Source organism: Tachypleus tridentatus, chromosome 4 (assembly GCF_004210375.1).
Source record: "Tachypleus tridentatus isolate NWPU-2018 chromosome 4, ASM421037v1, whole genome shotgun sequence".
In the NCBI taxonomy this organism is placed as follows: Eukaryota; Metazoa; Arthropoda; class Merostomata; order Xiphosura; family Limulidae; genus Tachypleus; species Tachypleus tridentatus.
This window is the reverse complement of record NC_134828.1, coordinates 24,981,345-25,006,050: the sequence shown is the minus strand read 5'-3', so window position 1 is coordinate 25,006,050 and position 24,706 is coordinate 24,981,345. Positions and strand designations below refer to the sequence as shown.

The 24,706-nt window shown below is 35.7% G+C and overlaps 1 protein-coding gene across 1 annotated transcript; it reads left to right on the top strand.

Annotated features, from left to right (window-relative positions):
* Window positions 1-8,610: 8,610 nt before the first annotated feature.
* Window positions 8,611-24,473, top strand: LOC143248699 (barH-like 2 homeobox protein). Its single transcript, XM_076497337.1, has 3 exons — window positions 8,611-9,154; window positions 20,679-20,904; window positions 22,732-24,473. The coding sequence occupies exons 1-3, from the start codon at window positions 8,761-8,763 to the stop codon at window positions 22,970-22,972; spliced, it is 861 nt and encodes a 286-aa protein (XP_076353452.1). The 5' UTR covers window positions 8,611-8,760; the 3' UTR covers window positions 22,973-24,473.
* The last annotated feature ends 233 nt before the right edge of the window (window positions 24,474-24,706 follow it).

The window sequence follows — 24,706 nt, the reverse complement described above, 5'->3', positions numbered from 1 at the left end:
AGAAACTAGTGAAACAAAACGTTGAAGGTATGCTGTATGTGTTGGCGGAAAGAAAACTATATCGATATTATGTACTTTATCAAAGGATAGTTGAATATACCCGCGTACAAGAAAAACTCTTGAAAAACAGTAGGTGACAGATGTTCAAATTTACTGTTATTTCCACAACATGAAGAATGAACGCACACTGTGTAACACTTGAACCAAGGGGCAGGAAGTATCAGGAAACAAACAAATTTACAGATTTACCCTCAACTTTACGTGCCTTCAGGGTTCAGACACAAGGGAACAAGAATTCGCAACCTTATCATTTGATAACGTGAACGTCGTTTTTGCGCCAGTTGTATAATTAAATTACGACATATTTTCACCTCAGACATTTTTTTTATTATTCGCTACGTAACGAGAATACAATGATAAAAAAAATGTAATATAATATTGCCTGAAGCATCCATTGAAACAAGTTATTATTTTTTTTCTGTGAAAATGGATATTTTATGAGTAAGAAATACGCTTGCGAATTAAGACCTCTGTCTATCTGTAGAAGGTAATATACAGAGCATGTTTCCTATAGCAAAACGTAACAATAAAGTGGTTTAATCAATCCATATAGAACACGAACGTACCGTTAATACCGTTTTAATTCAATGGGGTTACGTATCACAATATATAATCTCTATTTCAGATGTAATGAAACTGACTATTGATTATGACCCAAGTATTAAAATGAGAGCGAATGAGATAGCAATGATACGGATTGAGAGGGGAATAATATATAACAGCAAGAGGCAATTGAAGGATAATAAAAATTAATTTAAGATGTCAACGCACATTAAAGCAGGGCGTATGAATGAACCAGGCAAATGAAAAAATAAATACAGAAGCTACTGATTATGATGACGTTATAATGTAGCGAGCACGGTTAAAGATAAAAAATAAAACAGTTAATATTTCAGTTATTAACTGTGACCAATTAAAACACCAAGTTGATGTAGTTAATAATTCAAGCTGAAGCTGTTGTAGTTAATAATTCAAACTCAAGTTGATGTAGTTAATAATTCAAGCTGAAGCTGTTGTAGTTAATAATTCAAACTCAAGTTGATGTAGTTAATAATTCAAACTCAAGTTGATGTAGTAAATAATTCAAACACCAAGTTGATGTAATTAATAATTCAAACTCAAGTTGATGTAGTTAATAATTCAAACTCAAGTTGATATAGTCAATAAATCAATCACCAGGTTGATGTAGTTAATAATTCAAACTCAAGTTGATGTAGTTAATAATTCAAACACCAAGACATTGCAGTTAATAATTAAAACACTAAGTTGATGTAATTGATAATTTAAACTCAAGTTGATGTAGTTAATAATTCAAACTCAAGTTGATATAGTCAATAAATCAATCACCAGGTTGATGTAGTTAATAATTCAAACTCAAGTTGATGTATTTAATAATTCAAACACCAAGATCTTGCAGTTAATAATTAAAACACTAAGTTGATGTAATTGATAATTTAAACTCAAGCTGTTGAAGTTAATAATTTAAACACCAACTTGATATGGTTAATAATTCAAACACCAAGTGGATGTAGTTAATAATTCAAACTCAAGTTGATGTATTTAATAATTTAAACACCAAGATCTTGCAGTTAATAATTCAAACACCAAGATCTTGCAATTAATAATTAAAACACTAAATTGATGTAATTGATAATTCAAGCTCAAGCGGTTGTAGTTAATAATTAAAACACCAAGTTGATGTAGTTAATAATTCAAACACCAAGATCTTGCAGTTAATAATTAAAACACCAAGTTGATGTAGTTATTAATTTAAAAATCAAGATGTTGTAATTAATAATTCAAACACCAAGATATGTAAATAATATTTCAAACATGAAGTTGATGTACTAAAAATTCAAACACTAAGTTGCTGTAGTTAATAATTCAAACTCAAGTTGATACAGTCAATAAATCAATCACAATGTTGTTGTAGTTAATAATTAGAACATCAAAATGTTGTAGTTAATAATTCAAATACCAAGATATTGTAGTTAATAATTCAAACATCAAGATGTTGTAATTAATAATTCAAACACCAAGATGTTGTAGTTAAATCAAACACCAAGATGTTGAAGTTAAATCAAACACCAAGAAGTTGTAGTTCATAATTCAAACGCCAAGATGTTGTAGTTAATAATTCAAATATTAAGATGCTGTAATTAATAACTCAATCACCAACTTGATGTAGTTAATAATTCAAATATTAAGTTGTTGTAGTTAATACCAATATCTAACAAAATGTTTAACTTTTCTTGTTCCTGGGCAGAAAGTGTTATTTCCCAATTTCTTGTGCCTAAAGTAAATGGAAAAGACCTATTTTTCTCTTCAAACTTTGCTTTTGTGACCTAAGTAATGAAATTTTCAAATTTATCCATTTTCCAGAACATTCCAGGTAGATTCAGTGCTGAGTAGCTGATAGAACTTACAAGAATTTTCAAGAACTTTCTCAAATGTTGTAGAAATTCAATAACCTTTTAGAATTTTCTAGAACTTTCCATAGTAATATATATACAGGGGCTCACCATTCACCACTTCAGTTTAGTTTTAACTGCTTAAGTGAACACATAGACCTATCTGTTTTTATCAGAGATAGCATCAAGAAGCTGCAAGCATTCTGCTATGTATGTAGCCAATTTATCAAGACAAGAGCGAAAACGTACTCTGTGACAGCGTCTGCTAAAATGTGTGAAGCCTATAAGGCATATTTTGGCATGCCTATCGGGGATCAAGACAAACTATGAGCATCTCATTTTACCTGCGAGCACTACAAAAAAACTCTAGAAGGTAAGACGGAGAATTTGTGCTTCCTTGAATAGTAAGATTTTATATTATACAAATTTTATACCTTTTAAAATTTAAATATTTTTTTTAAATTTCCAATAGTATAGAAAAATATCACATATAGAATATTTTGCATAAACCTCTTACACATTAGTTGTGGATGAAATAAATGTATTCTTCATAATAACAATTTTATTTTGCTCTTTTGCAGTATGGTACAGAGGGGAAAAGAGAGACATGGAGTTCACTATTCCAAGAATTTGGTGTGAGCCTACTGACCACTCAAGTAATTGCTACTTCTGCATGGTGGAAGCTTCCAAACGTCGGACTGGCAAGAATGCATCTGCCATCATGTATCCAGACCTTCCATCGCCCCAGTGTCACACTGCCCTGAGCTTCCTGCACCCACTCTGCCAGAGAGAAAGCAGTCATCATCAGAAGAAAGCAGCAAATCAGAAGAGGAGGTAGGTATTGAAGATCCAGATTACAATTTCAGAGATACAGCTGGTGAGGGAAACCCATACTACCCCAACCAAAGAGACCTCAATGACTTGATCAGATATCTTGGTCTAAGAAAGTTTAATGCCAAGACTATATTTGGGGGCTGATACGTGAAAGTGATTTACATTACAATCGCAAGTCTCGAAAAACTACTCACTTCTAAACATTTTTGTATAACTTTAGTATAAATACATGTAAATATTGATTCATATGTTGTTTTATTCAGACCTTATGTTGACGAAAATGTGCAGATTTGCCCGTTTTTACATAGAAAATAGGCTAATTTCTAAATTTCATTATCCAGGTTACAAAAGCAAAGCTTAAAGGGAATAATGGCCATTCTCTGTACTTTTACAACATAAGCAGTTAAGAAATAACACATACTATCCAGGAATAAAATTTGTGTTACATACTGTTATTCAAACATCAAGTGGTTGCAAGTTGACAATTCCAACACTAAGTTGTTGTAGTTAATAATTCAATCACTAAGTTGCTGTAATTAATAATTCAAATGAGGAAGTGAACATAATCACTAACACAGGATATACAGTGAACATTTCTACTCTACAAACAACACAGTTAACAATACCAGCACAACGTTAAATAGTTTATTTTGGAATTTCGCACAAAGCTACTCGAGGGCTATCTATGTTAGCCGTCCCTAATTTAGCAGTGTAAGACTAGAGGGAAGGCAGCTAGTCATCACCACCCACCGCCAACTCTTGGGCTACTCTTTTACCAAGGAATAGTGGGATTGACCGTCACATAATAACGCCCCCACGGCTGGGAGGGCGAGCATGTTTTGGCGCGAGTCGGGCGCGAACCCACGACCCTCAGATTACGAAGTGGACGCCTTAACGCGCTAGGCCATGCCAGGCCAAGTTAAATAGATACATTCAACTTCAGATATAGAACAATGTACAAAACTAAATAAACATATAAAATAGCAAACACAATAAAACTATCTAAGATATGTAACAGTACGTAACAGCTAAGTAAATGGTGAGCAATAATAAGCACATTGTAACAGGCAATGGTTAATTGTATATAAAAAGGAGGCATCCTATGAGAATCCTAGTGTTTAAATTGGTGATAAAATGGTCGCCTTCTTTAAGGCAGCTGTTTTTCAGGTTATGGTGTAAAGTAGGCCTTCTGTGAAAATGTTAGAGGTTTTGTTTATAATAATAATAAAAAAAAGAGGCCAAGCTTTTCATAAGACTTTTAATAGTTGATTTTATAATAAAAAAAATACTTTCTATGAGACGCCTGTTTGAGAGATGAATTTACGAAACTGACTTCATGATATATTTAGAAAACTTCTTTGTTACTTGTAAAAATACTGTTTGATCGTTTTCGGACAATTTCTAACAGATCAGCGAAAGCTTATTTGAAGTTAATGGTACGACCTCACCCACATTGGTGCCCTCTTGTATTTGGAACCCTCGGTAACTGGGTAATTCCCCTATCCTTATCGCTGCTCCTGACCTCAAAACCCTTTTTTTTTATTTTCTTAGGATCCACAATCTTAAGTCCTTTCGCAAACAGCAAATGTACGGAACAATACCGGGCTTAAACAATTAGTGTTACAAATGGGCCACTCCTTTCACTATTATGAGCCGTGGCAAACGCATCGTGCGTCTTATGTTAAGGGCCTTGAAATCTTTATTTGGTATCGGATTTTAGAATTCTGCTACCTAACTCCGCGCTCAGTTGAGCCCTTATTAAAGTGTTATATTTAAAAAACAAACAAACAGACAAAGTCCAACCATTCATTCTGTAATTTATCAGTTTAAACTCTTGTATAAAATTCAATCCAAGTCAGTTTTGTTTGTTGCTACATATAACGGGTGACAGTAGATACAGAGACGAACAGCTTTGCCCTGTCTATAAAGAGGTAATTGTTATTTTTGGAAAGGATCGATTGATGTTACTCAGCACGTGTCTCTGGAAAAAAATCAATAAAAGTAATTAGTATGAACAAGCAAAACGAAAAACGTGTTTTAATTTACAAGTACAAAAATAATTGGCTGTTTGTTTTTGTAATTTTGTTCAAAGCTAACTGGGCTAGCCATAAGTGATATTGTAATGATAGACTACATGGAAGTTAGCTACACAACACCACCCTCCCCAACTCTTGGGATACTCTTTTACCAACTAAATGAGAGATTGACCGTCACTCCATAACTTAGGCTGAAATGGTGAGTAAGATCGGTAAAATAACGAGGGTTGTTTTAGAGTAGTGTCGCATGACTAGAAGTGTGGTATGTCGCATGACTAGAAGTGTGGTATGTCGAATGACTTGAAGTGTGGTATGTCGCTAGAATGACGAATGAGAAGTGTGGTATGTCTTGAAATCGCATGACTAGAAGTGTGGTATGTCAAATAATGTCGCATGACTAGAAGTGTGGTATGTCAAATAACTAGAAGTGTAGTATGTCAAATGACTAGAAGTGTGGTATGTCGAATGACTAGAAGTGTGGTATGTCGCATGACTAGAAGTGTGGTATGTCGAATGACTTGAAGTGTGGTATGTCGAATGACTAGAAGTGTGGTATGTCGCATGACTAGAAGTGTGGTATGTCGAATGACTAGAAGTGTGGTATGTCGAATGACTAGAAGTGTGGTATGTCGAATGACTAGAAGTGTGGTATGTCGAATGACATGTATAAGTTTTTATTTAAAGTGCAAGTGTGATTTGCAAGTTTTGTTGTTGCTACGTTTATGAAAGTCTTCGTATGACCTTGTGTTTAAGAAGCTCCAGTTGCCACCGTCAAACATCAACATAGTTGTGTTGGTATAACACCATTAACACTATAAGTACTGTAAACATAGTTGTGTTGGTATAACACCATTAACACTATAAGTACTGTAAACATAGTTGTGTTGGTATAACACCATTAACACTATAAGTACTGTAACCATAGTTGTGTTGGTATAACACCATTAACACTATAAGTACTGTAAACATAGTTGTGTTGGTATAACACCATTAACACTATAAGTACTGTAAACATACTTGTGTTGGTATAACACCATTAACACTATAAGTACTGTAAACATACTTGTGTTGGTATTCAACAAACACTATTAACACTACAAGTTCTGTAAACATACATGTATTCAACAAACACCATTAACACTATAAGTTCTGTAAACATACATGTATTCAACAAACAACATTAACACTATAAGTACTGTAAACATACATGTATTCAACAAACAACATTAACACTACAAGTACTGTAAATAGAATTGTGTTGGCATCCAACAAACAACTCCAACACTACGTATACAGTAAGTATAAGTGTGTTGGCATTCAACAAACATCATTAACACTACAAGTACTGTAAATAGAATTGTGTTGGCTCCAACAAACAACTCCAACACTACGTATACAGTAAGTATAAGTGTGTTGGCATTCAACAAACATCATTAACACTACAAGTACTGTAAATAGAATTGTGTTGGCTCCAACAAACAACTCCAACACTACGTATACAGTAAGTATAAGTGTGTTTGCATTCAACAAACACCATTAACACTACAAGTACTGTAAACATACTTGTGTTGGTATTCAACAAACACTATTAACACTACAAATACTGTAAACATAATAGTGTTGGCATTCAACAAACAACATTAACGCTACAAGTACTGTAAACATAATAGTGTTGGCATTCAACAAACAACATTAACGCTACAAGTACTATAAACATAATTGTGTTAGTATTCAACAAACAACATTAACACTAAAACTATACTGTAAAAAATAATTGTGTTAGTATTCAACAAACAACATTAACACTACAAGTACTGTAAACACACTTGTGTTGGTATTCAACAAACAACGTTAACACTACAAGTACTGTAAATATAATTGTGTTAGTATTCAACAAACAACATTAACGCTACAAGTACTGTAAATATACTTTTGTTAGTATTCAACAAACAACGTTAACACTACAAGTACTGTAAACACACTTGTGTTGGTATTCAACAAACACCATTAACACTACAAGTACTGTAAACACACTTGTGTTGGTATTCAACAAACAACGTTAACACTACAAGTACTGTAAACACACTTGTGTTGGTATTCAACAAACACTATTAACACTACAAGTACTGTAAACATAATTGTGTTAGTATTCAACAAACAACATTAACGCTACAAGTACTGTAAATATACTTTTGTTAGTGTTCAACAAACAACGTTAACGCTACAAGTACTGTAAATATACTTTTGTTAGTGTTCAACAAACAACGTTAACACTACAAGTACTGTAAATATACTTTTGTTAGTATTCAACAAACAACGTTAACGCTACAAGTACTGTAAATATACTTTTGTTAGTGTTCAACAAACAACGTTAACGCTACAAGTACTGTAAATATACTTTTGTTAGTGTTCAACAAACAACATTAACGCTACAAGTACTGTAAATATACTTTTGTTAGTATTCAACAAACAACGTTAACGCTACAAGTACTGTAAATATACTTTTGTTAGTGTTCAACAAACAACGTTAACGCTACAAGTACTGTAAATATACTTTTGTTAGTATTCAACAAACAACGTTAACACTACAAGTGTTGGTGTTCAATATGCGCATATACCTTTAAGTCAGAGAAACAATCTTATGTTTGTGTTAAACACGTAACATAAACTTAAAAGTAAAATGAACTTTTGTATTATAATATTTAGTATACAACATTCATCTTACAAACATATTAAACTATTTATGTTAATCCAATAAGCTTATGTTTTGAAATAAACTTTAATTTATAGTCCTACCAAATATTTATATAATATGCAGAGTGTTTAAAATGCAAAGGAACAGTTTACAATAGTTTTACATGCCCAGCAAACGATAGATTCACACCACACCTCAATAATTATAACAAAATTAAAATTAGTTTAGTTAGTTGGATAATGACTATTTATTCAGTCCTCGTGACATCGATACTCAACTTAGTTACTCTAATTTATTGAAAAAATCGTTTCACTTAATGGTATTGAGACAGATTTAATAGTTTGTAAACTATAGGTTTCTGCTGTAAAGTATTTACATTGTAAATCGTTCGCCATTCGAAACGCAGAAAATCGAGACCTTTCGGCTAAATAACTATTTAATTTTATGTTAGGCTTATGGTTGTCCTTATGCTTCTGATTGGTTGAACTAATTCGAAGTTATTTCAGGAAGTTGTGTGATTGGATTAAGGCCCCGTGCTAAGCATAAGAAAATCCAATGGAGGTGCGCAAAATCTTGTCAATCACGGGGTCGACTGCGAGAGGAAAGCGGGTTCTGAGCTCAGCCCATTAACCATGTCTGCACTTTCAGTTACAAAGAAGAATCAAAACCAGGTCGTTATAGGCTGGTCGCAGTCTGCGTTCAAGTTGTCCTAATTGGTTCTTATATGGATTGTTGGCAAAGAGCTGGACAACAAAACCAGTTCAGAGTCATGACCATTGACGTTCGCGTGCCCACCGAGCATATGTCGGCAGGAGAAAGAAGTAACGAAAACGGCACGTGTCCCCACGATCGTCGGTCTTCTACGGAGAGTCCTACACCGTCATCGTTTTTCATTCGGGATATTCTGAACGAAACAGCCGATGTAAAGTGTGGGTTGGTCCGTAAAGATCCAAAGAACGACACTTCGTCAATTTCAAGAGAATTTGGTGAGTGTAAGACTAGCCTGACACAAGCTCCTGAGACGAACAGCCGTGTTAAGCCTAGCTTCCCACCAAGTCGTTACGGAGAAAACCTAAATGAAGCGAACCCGCTTAGTGATGAAGAGGACATAGTAACAGGTTAGAAAACTTGTTTTGTTTTGTTGTTTTTTTTTTTTTTTTTGGGGGGGTAAGTTTTTGTAAAATCTTTATAAATGTAAGGTATCGTGTGAGTATAAAGCGTAACTTAGAAATATGAAGTTATATTATGACTCGAAACTCAGCAAAACCCAACTTTTGCTTCCTTAAAATTCGCCAACCATGATCTAATTCAAAGAAAATAATATTAAAAATTTTAATATAATTACTGTGTTTATAGAATATATTAGCGAAGACAGACTGTCAGAAAGTATAATTTCCTAACGTAGACTAAATTACGACAAGTGCACGTGGTAACTGTTCGCAAACATGTATGTTTAAAAATAACATCAGATATTAACCAATTTCTTGGTATTTTAAGCAAACAGGATCAACTAATTTCTCGCCCGATTTTTATCCTGACGTCATCATTAAATTAAAAATCAAATTTATTAATATTTAACTTCACACCCACACTTTATCTTGACAAACAATGCCTTCTTAGGCCCGGCATGGCCAGGTGGTTAGGACGCTCGATTCGTAATCCGAGGGTCGCGGGTTCGAATTCCCGTCGCACTAAACATGCTCGCTGTTTCAGCTATGGGGGCATTATAATGTGACGGTCAATCCCAGTATTTGCTGTTAAAAGAGTAGCCCAAGAGTTGGCGGCTGGGGTGATGATTAGCTGCCTTCCCTCTAGTAACACATTGCTGAATTAGGAACGACTAGTGCAGATAACCCTCGTGTAGCCTTGCACAAATTTCCAAAACCAAACAAACAAACAACGCCTTCTACCTCTGGACAGTTGATGTTACCTAACTTCACAACTGGTGAAACATTTGTACTTTCTTCTTACTGGAACCTAACAGAGGACCAATAAAGGAGCAACTGCAGAAGAGTGACGTCAGTTTAGAGTGATACCAACAATTGATTAAAGAGTATACTTCGTCAGCTTCTGGTAGCCTGGTCAGGTGCAAGACTCACTATCACAGAACCAGGACAAAACTCACACTTTGTAAATCTGTTTAACCCTGAAATGATGGCTTATTGGTGTGTGTGTGTTTGTTCATAAGCCAAGTAATGCATGATGGGTTATATATTCCGTGTCCGCCTCGAGTGTCGAAACCCTGTTTTTATAGTTATGATCTCTCAGACTTTCCGCTGAGCACGCTGGATAGCAGTTTATTCCCGTGTGTTTATATGTTTAGTAACTCAGAAGTAGTGCAGCTGCGTAAGATAACATGCTGTTCTCTCTTAGTAACTACTAAAAATGTAATGTTTCTACTGTTAAAAGACATGAGTCCTAAGTATAAAAGGTTATATTGAGCGCTATCTGGTGTTAAGAATTAAACGCTATGTGACATTAGAGTCAATCCTTAAAGTTAATTGGTATAACATAGGTAGGTAATTTTGTCTAGAGCCATTTACAGTGTTAGGTGTAAACTCTCTAGTGAACGCCATCTGACGTCCAGTCTATAGATATACACATTAGAGGTACAACACGTTGCCAGTAGTTCTATCGATCGCCATCTGGTGTCAAAAGTACAGAATATAAATAGTATTATAAATTTAGGATAATCAATTCTACTAAGTATCATTTAATGAAATGTTTGATATTGCCTGAATAGAAGCTCATTTATAATTGGTAGAGGTCGTTGACACATCACACCAACTAACGAATCGGAGACCTAGTTACTTATGACTTTACATATTATGGTAACAGATTGGTGCAATAATTTATAAACAAAAATCGTACGCCATTTTCAATAGGGTCGGTCTAGAAATTATTGAACAAAATTTAGGGTCGGCCGGGTAACTGGAAAAAAAAAAAAAAAAAAAAGAATTTTTTTCTTACCAGGCCTTAATGACCCTGTGCCTAGATATGAAGAATTGTCGACCTCTTGATGGAAAACGTTTGTTTGTGTGTTGTAAAGTGCGAAACTACATAATGGAGTATCTGTTCTCTGTCCATCACGACTATCAAAATCTGACCTTAGGAGGGCTTGGAAACGTTTCATGGAAATGTCTGTCTTGCGTACGTATCAGAATCCAGCTTCTTAAACAACCATGTAGTCACATGATGATGGCTTTGTGGTAGGTAGAGAAATTCGTTAAATACTTGTCGTTAGGTATGTGTATACTAGAGCTGACTGTAGACAGTGATCATTCTGTCCTTTGTTAATGGAAAAACAATCTTTCTTTGTCCGGTGAGTACTTGCTGGGTTATAAAGAGATTCTTCTGTAAATACTGGTCAATAAACGGTCAGGTTTGACCCTCTTAATTATAACAGAAAGTTGAGCTGAAGAAAATTGCTGCTTATGGTTCGGTGGTCAACTTACGTTATTGTTTACGTTGGAAATCTCAATTATCGGTTTTCTTTTCATTGTACAATAATAGCGACATTCAGTTTGTATGTCCTTCACTAATCTCTATTTCATTCTCTAAACCACATACATGTCCACACGGTCGCTCAGTTCAAATGTTGTTCTGCTCTCATCTCGGACTTCAGTTTACTACTGCATTTTTGTAAACTATGTATTCTATCTGTCGTCGATGTTTATATAAGTTTCATGTTCAGTTTCCCAGAGTTAATGTTTACACAGTTTCACTCTTATTCGTCGGTATTTCTAACGGAAATCATTTTCGATGAATAGTTTAAGGTGTTTCTGATTCGTCATTAAACAATCCATACGTAAGTTTCATTCTGTAATCTAGTTTTCACACTGTTTTTATATTTTACAAGACGTTCGTTTTGTTATACCGGCAGGAAAACTTTTTTAATAGATGGCAAAACGTTTCTTCCCTTTTTCGGGCAAAGACCACATCAGCTAGAACTATCAGCTGAGCTGCTCTACATACAGATAGTTTTTAATACGGTAAGTGCGCCGTTTTTTCATAAGCCCACTTTTTTGCGTGCTAATCTGTTTTCATACGATAGCATGCCACAGCGTCTGGCTTAGGTGGCCAGTCTCATATTTTTCTCGGTAGTCACGTGAAAGTTTATGTTCCCCCCCCCCTCAGTAACTGATGATCTCGTGTTTTTGAATTTATTCCTATTCATTATTCTCAGTTAACTTTATAAATTTGTACACATTTATTTTTGTCTCAAGTTTTAGGTTATTAATACAAATTGGATTAGTTTTGTAGTTTCGAGGACGTCGGTTTCAGAATCGCTTTGGCAGAACCTCTAAGTTTTCTAACGATAGAGTGGTTGGTGTTCTACAGCCCAATTACGACACTAATTTAGGGGCCGCAGCACCGGCTTGCCGGAGTAAGGGGGGAGGGGGCTGACTTTTACGCTATTGTGGATTGCCACCTGTTCGCTCCCAGTTGCGCGTCGCTGCACGTGTCACTGCACCGATCAATAGCGCTCAATAGAGAAACTGTTTTCCGTAAATTTTGTTCATATCCGGCACATGGTAGATAAACTGTATCGCTGATAGTTGTTATTAAAAAAAAAATTCATAATACGCATAGAAATAAGCGAACTTTCTTTAGTGGCTTGTACCGATCCGCAGATGTGTCGTTACGGACTTGTCTACCCGCTACCCAAAGAAGTGGCTCGCTTTCCCAGAATAAAAACTGAAACCTGGATTTCGGTGAGTGCATCAAAGAGGGCTACATAAGTTTAATGTTCAGCTAACACTGCTTTACACATATGACTTCTTCAGTGTCCAGTTAGTTCAAAATGGCGTCCTGGCACCGCATGTTTATTCTTTCGTTGATGTATCGTGTATAACAAGCTCTGCATGGAATGTTAAAAACTGTGTCGATACGTGTGTAACTAAACAGGTAAACTTTGCTACTATAACACACCGAGTTATAAAACAACAAAACTCAAACCACAAGGAGGAAAGAAGAGCAGTTTTGGGTTAAGTCTGGTCATTTCAGCTGGGCCAGTAATAAGAAGCGCCACCTAGTAGTATATATACACAGTTTCTCAGACATAGGAAGCAGTGCTACAGTGACAACTATGCGTGGTGACGGGTTGTTTAGTGTCGGTATTAATAAAGCCAAATACAGTTTTGCATAGAAAGTAGAAATTTGAAGTCCAGTTAAGTCAATAGGGCACAAACAGTCTGGTTGCTTTGTGCTAATAAATGCCAAACATCCACCCAACAAAGTGAATAATAGGTTGTAATCCTTATTTCCTGTTTTCTTCACTGAAGAATTAGAACCGAATGGAAAACTACTGATATCTCTCGTTTCATTTCTTTTATTTGGAATGAAAAATTAAGCAAGTTGTACTAATAAAAACAAATACAAGTTGTTCACATATATTAATTTAACATTTCATAAAATTATTTCATCATCGACTTGAGTTAGAGATCCTGTAAGGCGGGTACCGTCTGTCTGGTCGTTTTGTTACCTAATTTGTTTACTCCCCAGTGGTTTAGCTCGAAATTAGTGTGCTTATGACGCTAAAAACCTGGTTTCGATACCCGTGGTGAGCACAGCATAGACAACCCATTGTGTAATTTCGCGCTTAACGACTAACAAACAGCTTGTACCAAACTTTAAGAGGTTTAGGCTTAGCTGGAATACTGTAATTTCTATCACTTTCTCGTAACGTAAGGATATGAAGATGGGACAAACTACGTAGCCCAAACCTGAAGTGTTGTACCGAATTATACCGTACCAACGCACCAACGCCTTGAGCTTTATATAGAAACAAGATGTGTAAGGTGTTTCACGACTTGAGCTTTATATGGAAACAAGGCGTGTAAGGTGTTTCATGACTTGAGCTTTGTATAGAAAAAAGACCTGTGAGGTGTTTCACGACTTGAGCTTTATATAGAAACAAGACATGTTAGGAGTTTCATGACTACTATCGTCTTTATTTAGCTTTGTAACCAAACTAGATATATAATCGTGTTTCAGGGTTCCCATTGAGGAGGCGGGGGGGGGGGTATTCATGGTGGCGATCGAGTCTCCTCCTTTTTAGACTGCTAATACACGTTAATACCACAAGAAGCCATATCTAATTACACATTAATTAACAGCGAAACTGGTATCCTTAGCACAGCACGTCGTTTCAAGCGTTCTGTACGACCAACAATCCAGTTTCGTAATACAAAGTGAATGGATGGGGTACAATAGAAAAGCGTTCTACACTACATTGACCGGTACAGCTCCGTACTATAAAATCACATCCTGTTTAGGGTAAACCGTTTAGATTTCTATCTAGGCTAGAACAAAAAAATATAATTCGGAAGGCTGGTCTGTTTCTTCACATCTGACTACTCCTAGCCAGTACAATACAGCTCTTAAACTGGACGATTTATATTACAACATGTCTACTTCATATTATATAACAATGTTCAAAATAGTTACTAAAAGGAAATGTATTTACCTGTAACTGTAAATCACGTGTGTATACTTTAAGTAATATTGATCAGACAGTATCCACTTAATTTTTTAAAAACTCATATCAATATTTATTACAATATAACTTATTCGTCAGAGAATTCTCGTTATAACACATGCAATAGATATTTCTAAGAAACGTTTCCTATCCAAAGAAAACCGTGGGACGACTTTTATGGTCGTTATGGAGAAGTTGCATCTGTCCTGTACTCTAGTGGATATCACGTACATGTAAACTAGGATATATTTATTTAATTATTAAAATTATTGCGATAGATATGAATTATTAAATGTTAATAATGCATGGTTATATTCGCCAATAACCTTCCGTGTTTTCAACATTTGATTTTGTGGATGAGTGGCTCAGATAATATAGCCTCTTCCGGTCAAAGATTAACAGTTTATTACGTCATTCTTACAGCTCTGGGAAGGTAAGTTACTCAATTTAGACGGAAACCATATGATTTCACAATCAAAACTGTTTGTATACTTAGTTTTTAAGTGTGACGTTTCTTTCTACTATATCTCATGTTCGTCTGATTTATAGATAGTTAGGAACGTGGCATGTTCCAGATAACGGGGTGGGGGCTCTCCGAACAGTAAGAATTATAGAAATGAAGGGGGTGTTTCCAGTTCCTGCTACCAGTGTTTCTGGTCTGTAACCTTCAACACCTATTAACCCTAAACCGTAATAGAAGCTAAAATCTCTCCCTGCAGGTCCGGAAATACAAACCGTGGGAAGCCTCGAGATCATGCGCTTGTTGCCCACCTGCGCGTGAGCATATTCACTCTCTTTCTCAGCCCTCCATCCCCCCCCTCTCGCTTTCTTCTCTTCCCCGAGTCAATAAAAACAAGAAGGTCACTCTAAGGCAGATTACCTGTGAGATTGTGGGAGGGAAGAACTCATGGTGAATGAATCTCCATGGTTACGCAGATCCCCGACACTTCATTAAATGATAATAGTCGCTATCGAACCATTATAATGTTTGCTGGTCGTCGGAACGTGAACAAACTATCTGCAATCGCAATTGTTAACCCTAGAAAAAAAAATAGAAAAAGTGAAACTTGAATCGGCAATTACAAATCCTTCATAAAACATCTGTCTATGATAAAGGCTTTATTTAATACAATTAAGCCTATGTGACTGTAGGTTAGATATTATCTGTTGTTTGATTAAACAGGCTATTATCGAAAAGTCCTAAAGCTGTTAGTAGTAGTTCTTTGTGTGTGTTTTATTTAAAGAAAGAACCTGAAATGTAATCATGTTGAGGCCATTATGTTTTGTATTGTTAACAGAACCCGTGTTGACTGCTTTGTTTATTATAGGTTAGAGTGTTTGGGGACTGCTCAATGGTGTTGTTAAGCAGATATGTATTAACGTCGTATTTAATGTATATATTAAGCTAAGTAATTCTTGAATATAGTATTACATGTATAACTTATATTGTTTTTTGTTGTTTTTTTTCAAGTTGTGCTGTTTTTTGAACGCAAGATGTTCCATAGTCAGACGTATTTAAAAGCGGGTTAACCCTAATATACATACCTATATGGGCTCCGTCTGATTTCTAACGTGTCTTTTGAAAGTATTTATGCACCAAGCTGTGTTTGCGGGTCCATGACTCTTGTTTTCAGGGTTTTCCTAACAACATACGAGTCACTCTGTGATGGAGCCAATATTGCAACTAATTCTACGTTATTTTGTTATAACTCTAATCAATACAATGCAAAAGTGAATGATATGTAAATCGTTTGGTAACTTAGTGCTTAGATAAACTTGGGTTCTGTTAGTAATGCAATTATCCGGTAATACGCGTACGATATGTTTGTACACATGTACGAATTTGAATCTGACATCTGAAAGCCTTAAAGCAGGAGTATGTTTAATGTTTATAAAACTTTATTCTGTTAACATAGTTTATAGTGGCAGGTTTTGACAGGAGTAGCGATTTCAAAGAACTTCGTTAAAATGTTATATAATATTTCTTAGCCGTTGTAAAAAGAAACTCTCTATATATATACATAATATATATATATTTATAGGTGTAACAATTGCTTGAACAAGTGTATTTTAAAGTTTTAATCCCACGAAACGATGCTAAATTGTTTATTAACATGTTGAATAAATTTGTTTATCAAGTTGCTAAGTCGTCCGCAAGGTGTTGCAATACGATGCCTAAGTAATTGGTTTGTTTGTTTTTGAATTTCGCACAAAGCTACTCGAGGGCTATCTGTGCTAGCCGTCCCTGATTTAGCAGTGTAAGACTAGAGGGAAGGCAGCTAGTCATCACCACCCACCGCCAACTCTTGGGCTGCTCTTTTACCAACGAATAGTGGGATTGACCGTCACATTATAACGCCCCCACGGCTGAAAGGGCGAGCATGTTTGGCGCGACCGGGATGCGAACCCGCGACCCTCAGATTACGAGTCGCACACCTTAACACGCTTGGCCATGCCGGGCCAGCCTAAGTAATTCAATGGTTGAAGGATAAGTGTATGGTAATGTGATGATTATTCGTTTATATCCACCCTGTGTTCGACATATCCACTTACAAATACGTTAAGAGCAAGATATGCGTACATAGAGCTTGTAAAAATATCATAAGCTCATATCTTAGCATATATTTGCTGTGTGCTCTAGACCAGAAGTTCTATTTAAAGTTCTGACTATATATATATATATGTATACACATATACACACACATGACTATATGTATGCATATAGTTCTTAGAAAGTTATTGGTCAATGTGAAAACGACAACACTTATTATATCCAATTATTATAAAATATACACTCCTTCAAATTTGACGCTAATCACAGTGAAATCATTGAGCCAGGTTAAATTGTCCTGTTCGTATCGTCGGCTAACACAAGTAGCAGAAAGTAGTGAATGACACCATTATACCTCAGTTCTGTCAGACACCATCAGGCCTTAGTTTTGTAAGACACCATCAGGCCTAATTGAATACTTCCTCTTCAATAATTGCGTCCCACACTCGAAGCACACTGTAATTTGCCGGGAAGGCACGGGGTCACCGGGAGGTCAATCCATGAGCCATGAGAAAGCGTCTGGCGATGATGCCCTTGTTTTCGATTAGTGGTTCGTAAACTGACCTTTTATAAAACGGGTCGGGGTGGAGACAGGGGATCACTTCAGTTACTAGCCAAGGAAGGTTTGACTTTTATCTTGTTGACAAGTGACTGACGTAGTGTTCTGTTGTCCAAACGATCTAATAACCTACAGACTTCAGAACGTGTATCAGACGATCTAATAGCCTTTAGACTTCAAAACGTCTACCCAACTTATTAACCCGTTTTCAACAGATTAATGTGTTCCAAATATTTTAAACTCTTGCAAGAAAGTACGAAGAAACGTACTAAGTGTGATGACGAAATTAATTTTTTGATTTACAGAGGTCGCTGCGGAAATAGAGCTCATCGTAATTGTGGAGGTGAATGTGGCTCATACGCTTTGATTAGTTAACTCGTTGTTAAATGTGTAAAGGGACTTACACGTTGTTTGTATTCATGGTGTCCTTCGGTTAGAACGTATGTGACTGACACTCGTTATGTTATATTCGCATGCTTTGATGTTTCACACTAACAAGTTAGCAGCGCATTTTTATTCACAATATAGTAAGTTAAGTAGTAATCACAGAAACAACGCCTCCCAGTGGCACAGCGGTGTGACTGCGGACTTAAAACGTTAGAAATTGGGTTTCGATAACCGTGGCGGGTTGAACACAGATAGCCCATTGTGTATTTCATACTTACCACTTAGCAGGTCAAGTGTATTCACATTAAGCGTTAAATATCAGTGAATGAAACAAGAACAGTCTTTTTCACACATACCAATCAATAACGCGATTTTATTCACACTATGCGTTGAGTAATAACGAAAGAAACAATATTAGTGTTTCCTGATGACGAGTATTTTTTCACACATATCTATCACCCGCGCGAATTTATTCACGCTAATCATTATGTAGCAACGAAATTAGCGATGGTAGTATTTTACACGTAGCAATTAACAGCGCGATTTTATTCACACCGATCGTTAAGTAGTACTGAAAAGAAACAATTACAGTAGTTTTAATTGCGGACCTCGCGAACATCCAGTGCTAGATCCTCGTCACATCAAACATGCTCGTCCTTTCAGCCGTAGGGGAGTTATAATGTCACAGTCAATCCTACTATTTGTTGGTAAAAGAGTAGCCCAAGAGTTGGTATTTGGTGGTGATGACTAACTGCCTTCTCTCTAGTCTTACACTGCTAAATTAGGGACGGCTAGTGCAGATAACCCTCGTGTATCTTTGCGCGAAATTCAAACCAAACAAACAGTTATCTAGTGTTAGACTTCACTAGGGGATTTTCAATAACTTATAAGACGGAAAAACAGTAGAGATTATTACCTCGTGTACCATCATGCCTGAAATCCACAGTCTTTCAGGCAAAAGTAAAGAATCTAGAAAATTATCACTAGAATGGTGCAAAGGACTTTAATTATTTATGTACTAATTTACATGCGGGGTCCTAGTTACAATGTCCCCATCTAGTAACGTATGCGGCCACAGGCCGTGTTTGAACAACAACAATAAATCCTGTTAGTTACTCTGTATTTTACGTAGTAAATATGTGATTTCATTGTTCTGTTTTCGTTCAGCTCCATGCGCCGAGCGCTGTATCTGGCAGAAACGTAAACTGATTCGATGTGATGCAATACGTGGACACTAACCGGGGAGAGCGGTGTAAAAATCAGTCGGTAATTGGAAGGTTAGGTAGGTGCGTCGCGTTTTATAGTCTGAAAGTTGTTGTTCGACGCCAGGTTATTAATGTAACAATTAATTTTTAACTACGCGTAATAGTTACACGAATGGTTTAATTTTTGTTTTGCCTGTACAAAGCTACACAATGGGCTATCTGAGCTCTGCCCACCATGAGTATCGAAGTCTGGTTTCTAATGTTGTAATCCCGCATTCATACCGCTGTACCACTGGCAGACGAATTGTTTAAAACAACTGCTTTACAAATACTTTGAAATAGCAACCTGAATCTATATACATATAAGCGCTCAGGTTACAAGGTTTTATAACTTTATATGGGTAATAAGTAAACACTTTTTTTTGGAAAGCAATAAATTTGATAATAATCTAGTTTTAAAATTTTAAAAAAAAAAACTTTACAAGACACGTTATTTTATTACTAACCCTTAAAATATAAACTTAATTTTAGAAAGTCTTTAAATGAACTTTAAAAAATTGAAATATTTTAACGTAAAAATATAACAAAAGATTGTATGTTTTCTATAAATTTTAGACTTAAATCTATTACTTTTCAAAAGGGTCGGCATGGCCAAGTGGGTTAAGGCGTTCGACTCGTAATTTGAGTGTCGCGAGTTCGAATCCCCGTCGCACCGAACATGCTCGTCCTTTCAGTCGTGGGGGCGTTATAATGTTACGGTCAATCCCACTTTTCGTTGGTAAAAGAGTAGCCCACGAGTTGGCGGTGGGTGGTGATGACTAGGGAGAAGGCAGCTAGTTGTAATCTAGGGACGGCTAGCACAGATAGCCCTTGAGTAGCCTTGCACGAAATTCAAAAAACAAACAAAAACATTTTTTTTCAAAAAGTGGTTAGCTGTTCTCAATTGTTGTTTTATCTTTATACTGTAGAGTAGCCTTTGATAATACGAAACCAGTTAGTAAGGAAGAGTGATAAACAGTTTGGTTAAAAAAATAAAGGTTTCGAAGTGTCTTATACATACTTATCTTGAAGCGAAACCACGTTGAATTAAACATCACATATATATAAATAAAGTTTTATAGTTGTATAACAATTTACGTCTATATAGATTCATGATGTTAGAAAAACACCTAAGTTCAAGAAATTTTGATAGAAATGAATATAAACCTTATGACCCGAGCGCTTTCTAAAGATGGTATTTCAGATTTTGGAGGTAATTTTAATTCATTTCACTTCTATAAATAATAAGCTACACACATATATATATGTGTGTGTGTGTGTGTGTGTGTGTGTGTGATGGGTTTGAGCAGGTTATTCCCTTTATTCTGTGACACAAACACGATTTTTTGTAACTAACAGTATACTCAAAAAGTACAGAATAATTGCTTGAAATGAATGGCTTTTTTTTTATCCTCATCAGAACCAGAGGGGGAAGTCCAAAACAACAATAGGAACTCAGATTCGCCTTGTGTCTTTAGGACTAAAAAGCAGAGAAAGGCAAGAACAGCTTTCACTGACCACCAGTTGCAGTCTTTAGAAAAAAGCTTCGAACGACAGAAGTACCTGAGTGTTCAGGACCGCATGGAACTGGCCTCGAAGTTAAACCTAACTGATACACAGGTCAAGACTTGGTACCAAAACAGAAGGTCAGTAATTAATTTACGTGTTTTTGTTGTTTTGTGTGAGAGTTGTATGTGGTATTAAAACAGATCAGACGTTTTACTTTTGTTGTTGTTTTTATGTTTACTTGTTTATTGTTAAACAAACTAATTATACAATGGGCTATCTGTGCTCTGCCCGTTTTTAGCTTTCTAAGTCCTCAGGCTTGTTCTTTGGCGCCCCTCGCTAGTACAGCGGTATGTCTCCGGATTTACAACGCTAAAATCAGGGGTTCGATTCCCCTCGGTGGGCTGAGCAGATAGCCCGATGTGGCTTTGCTATAAAAAAAAAAAACACACAAAAACTTACTCTTTGGCCACTGTGAGTGGTGTGCAGGTAATAATCGGGCGTATTACGTCTATACCAAAACAGAAGGCTGGTACATAACTTGATACATTATGGTATTTTTTCTGCATATATACTGCAGATCATTTCGTCAGACAGGTTACGCCTCCTACTGGGAAATAAAACATACTTTTCCATGCTACTGTACAACAGGAAATCCGACAGCTAAGTCAATGTAGCAGAACAGAATTGAGTTAACGTGTAACTCGTAAATACAGATTACAACTGGAGACTACACAGTGCAATCTAACAAGGTCGTCTGTAGAGAACTTTGCGTCGTTTCAGTTGCGTTTCGGTCCTTACGTTCAGTAACTAGCTGATTCTCTGTAGAGGGGTTCGATTACTCTACGAGTTTATTCTTAATTATACATAAAATAAATATATGCATACCTGTATTTACTTTTCGATTTTACATGAATTCACAAGGTTCGGTCTTAATGTAACTCCGATAAACGATTTGTCAAAATAATTGAATACATTTTTTGACACGAGTACTGATGTTTATAAGCACGTGACAGTGACGTGCGGCGCTGCCGCAAGCTGAAAAATAAAATCAGAAAAAAAGCGATATCCTTTGACCCTGATGATTGTTTTCGTTCTTCTTAGTGCAAAGATACACAATGGTTATCTATACTTTGACCACTCAAAGGAATCAAACCCTGGATTTTAGCGTTATATCAAGCTAATGAAATTTACTAAACTAAGAGCTCTATTTAAACATCGCTTATATAAAATGGGTAATCAGAACAGTCATAAGGTAAAATTTCTAAAGTATACTTCTCCTTAAAGACTAGCCTACTTTGACTGTAAAACCGAAGATTCATGGTTTGTGATCCATTGACGCAAAAATATTCTTTACACTTTGGGCCGTGTGAGCACTATAAGAGTGATGATTTGCTTGTTTTAGTGAAGAGCTGCACAATGGGCTATTTGAGGTATATTCACAGCTGAAATAAAATTCTGAAATGTAGCGTTGTAAGCCCTCAAACGTACCGTTTAGCCACTGTGGGGCAAATGGTGACAGTCAATTCGATCAATCAATAATAGCCTGAGAACTGGCTGTGGATGCTGTTATCTATGTTTTCTTAAAAGTTCGAAAAAATATATCAATTAGATTTACTTGTAGTAAGCTTAGTAAGCAATAACAAATAATCAAATTTTCATAGAGATAAAGTAATATTTCCCACATTATATTGGTTTAGGTCAATTTGTTCCCAATTTGACATAAAAAGAAACAATACTTGTACGCGAGATTTCGAAATGCATATAAGGGTTAGATGCAACTTTGAAATTTGCACTTGTCTCGATTTAACAACGAAAGATTTATTTCTATTGTTTAGCTTCTGTAAAGATTGGTTGAGTACAAGAAAAACCACGCAAAGTTCAGAGTAGAGTGATTATCTTTAATAATATATTTAAAAAAGCAAATCAATCAATACTTATTGAAGGTGCCTTTTGTATGTTTCCAGAACCAAATGGAAGAGACAAACGGCTGTGGGGTTGGAGTTACTCGCTGAAGCTGGAAATTATGCAGAGGTACAAAGAATGGTGCATTCAACGCCATATTGGTTCTCTCATCTCACACCTCCCTCGTCTCATCCGCCTTTAGACAGTCTCACCAATCTAGATCTCTACTACAAGCACTCTGTTGCTGGGTTACTCAAACCCTTCCCGTTCAGGCTGTATCCATGGTTACAATCTCCCCCTTGAGGCATTAGTTCTTTATCTGCAACGCCCCGGAATACTTCCGAAGCAACACGTGGCTCAATAGCGACGTCAAGCTCCTATACGTATTCTAAAGAACAGTCTTGGCCATCATTGTAGACGTAATTGATGGACAAAATAACCGACATCGGTGTGGGTTTGTTATAGATGTCTATTAATGTGTGTGAATTTCAGCAAAGAAATTCCATTCTATGAGTATTCATAAGTTATCAGAAATTTCTTAATGTTAATTGAAACTTTAAAAACAAACAAACTAAAACGAACACTTACCAGTTAAAACATAAATATTATGATATCTTGCAATATTCATACTTTCCTTAAGCCTAAAAATATAAAAATGGCCTTCATAGGTCTGACAACTGTGATATCGAATATACAGTTTTAAATTCAAGAATTGAGTTCACCTTCTAAAAGTTCCTGTTTTGTGTTGTCTGATTAGATTGTATTTGGAAAGAGATGTCTTTTAGTCTTAAAAGTATGATTCTGTGAAGAAAGTTAACATATTTGTCATCATCACGGATTACAAAAGATCTGAAAGATGTAAAATCTGAGAAATGTTTAAGAGGTCGAGATAAACCTTTGGATAATCTATAGTTTGATATTTAATAGGCAAGAATCTAATAAAACGTGACAAAATGTAAAGCGTTAAGAACTGTTTAAAGTCCCTGCCCCTCAATGAAAACACATATGGTCATCCTTTAGATGCTGAGTTGCTCTGAATTGAAGAATTCTAATATACTAGTGGTTTGAAACTTCAGTCATGATCTGAGGATTGGAAAAGAGGATCTAACCACATAGTATAAGAACTGAAGTGATTTAAAGATTCATGGAAAAGTGGTTAACAGTTTTAATATAGATTTAATATAGATCAGGTGTTCAACGATTCATAGATGACTTAAAAGTTAAAGTTTGTCAGAGTTTCGTATGAAGCCTAAGGAGTGAAAGGTGGTCTAAAAGTTGGGTATAGAGCAAGAATTAAAAGAGGCCTGATCGTTTGTTGAAGTTTTAGCTAAAATAAGTAAAATATTCGAATCCGAAAGCTGTGGAAAATAAGTGAAACTACTGAAAGAAATACAGTTCACGTTGATCGAATGTTCACCACCTTAATTATGCCGTCTGTTGTTGGATAGAATCTTTATATACTGAAACATGTATGCCGTTCCTTTGTTGACATGGAATGCATACACAAAACCAACCAATCAAAATCATCAAACTTAGTTTCGTCCAATTGGATTTTTTTAAAGGTTTTGTATATATCAGGTGACATGTTTCTTGATCCTTCTTTAACTCAGGATGAAGAACGTATATATATCATGAGTGTGTAATGGAGTTTTACATTTCATGAGTGTGTAATGGAGTTTTACATTTCATGGTTAACTATGTAAATAAAATTGACTGACGTAACTAGTTTCATAATTCTTTGATCACAAGCGTGAACAGTTACTCATCTTTAGAAATGTTTCTCACATTAGTCGTGACAAAACGTGTCTTATATTGCTAATGTTTCAATTCCATTGAAAGATAAATAAAAACAACTATATCGATGACAATGAAAGTGACAGAAGAAAGGTTATATATATTTATACAAGATGAATACGTATTATTCCCCGACTTTGGCATGAAAAAACAACTGTGACACGATTGACCTTACAAATTCGAACACATCGCATGCACTTATGCATGTTATTTACATCTTTTAGACCAATAGGAAAACACCGG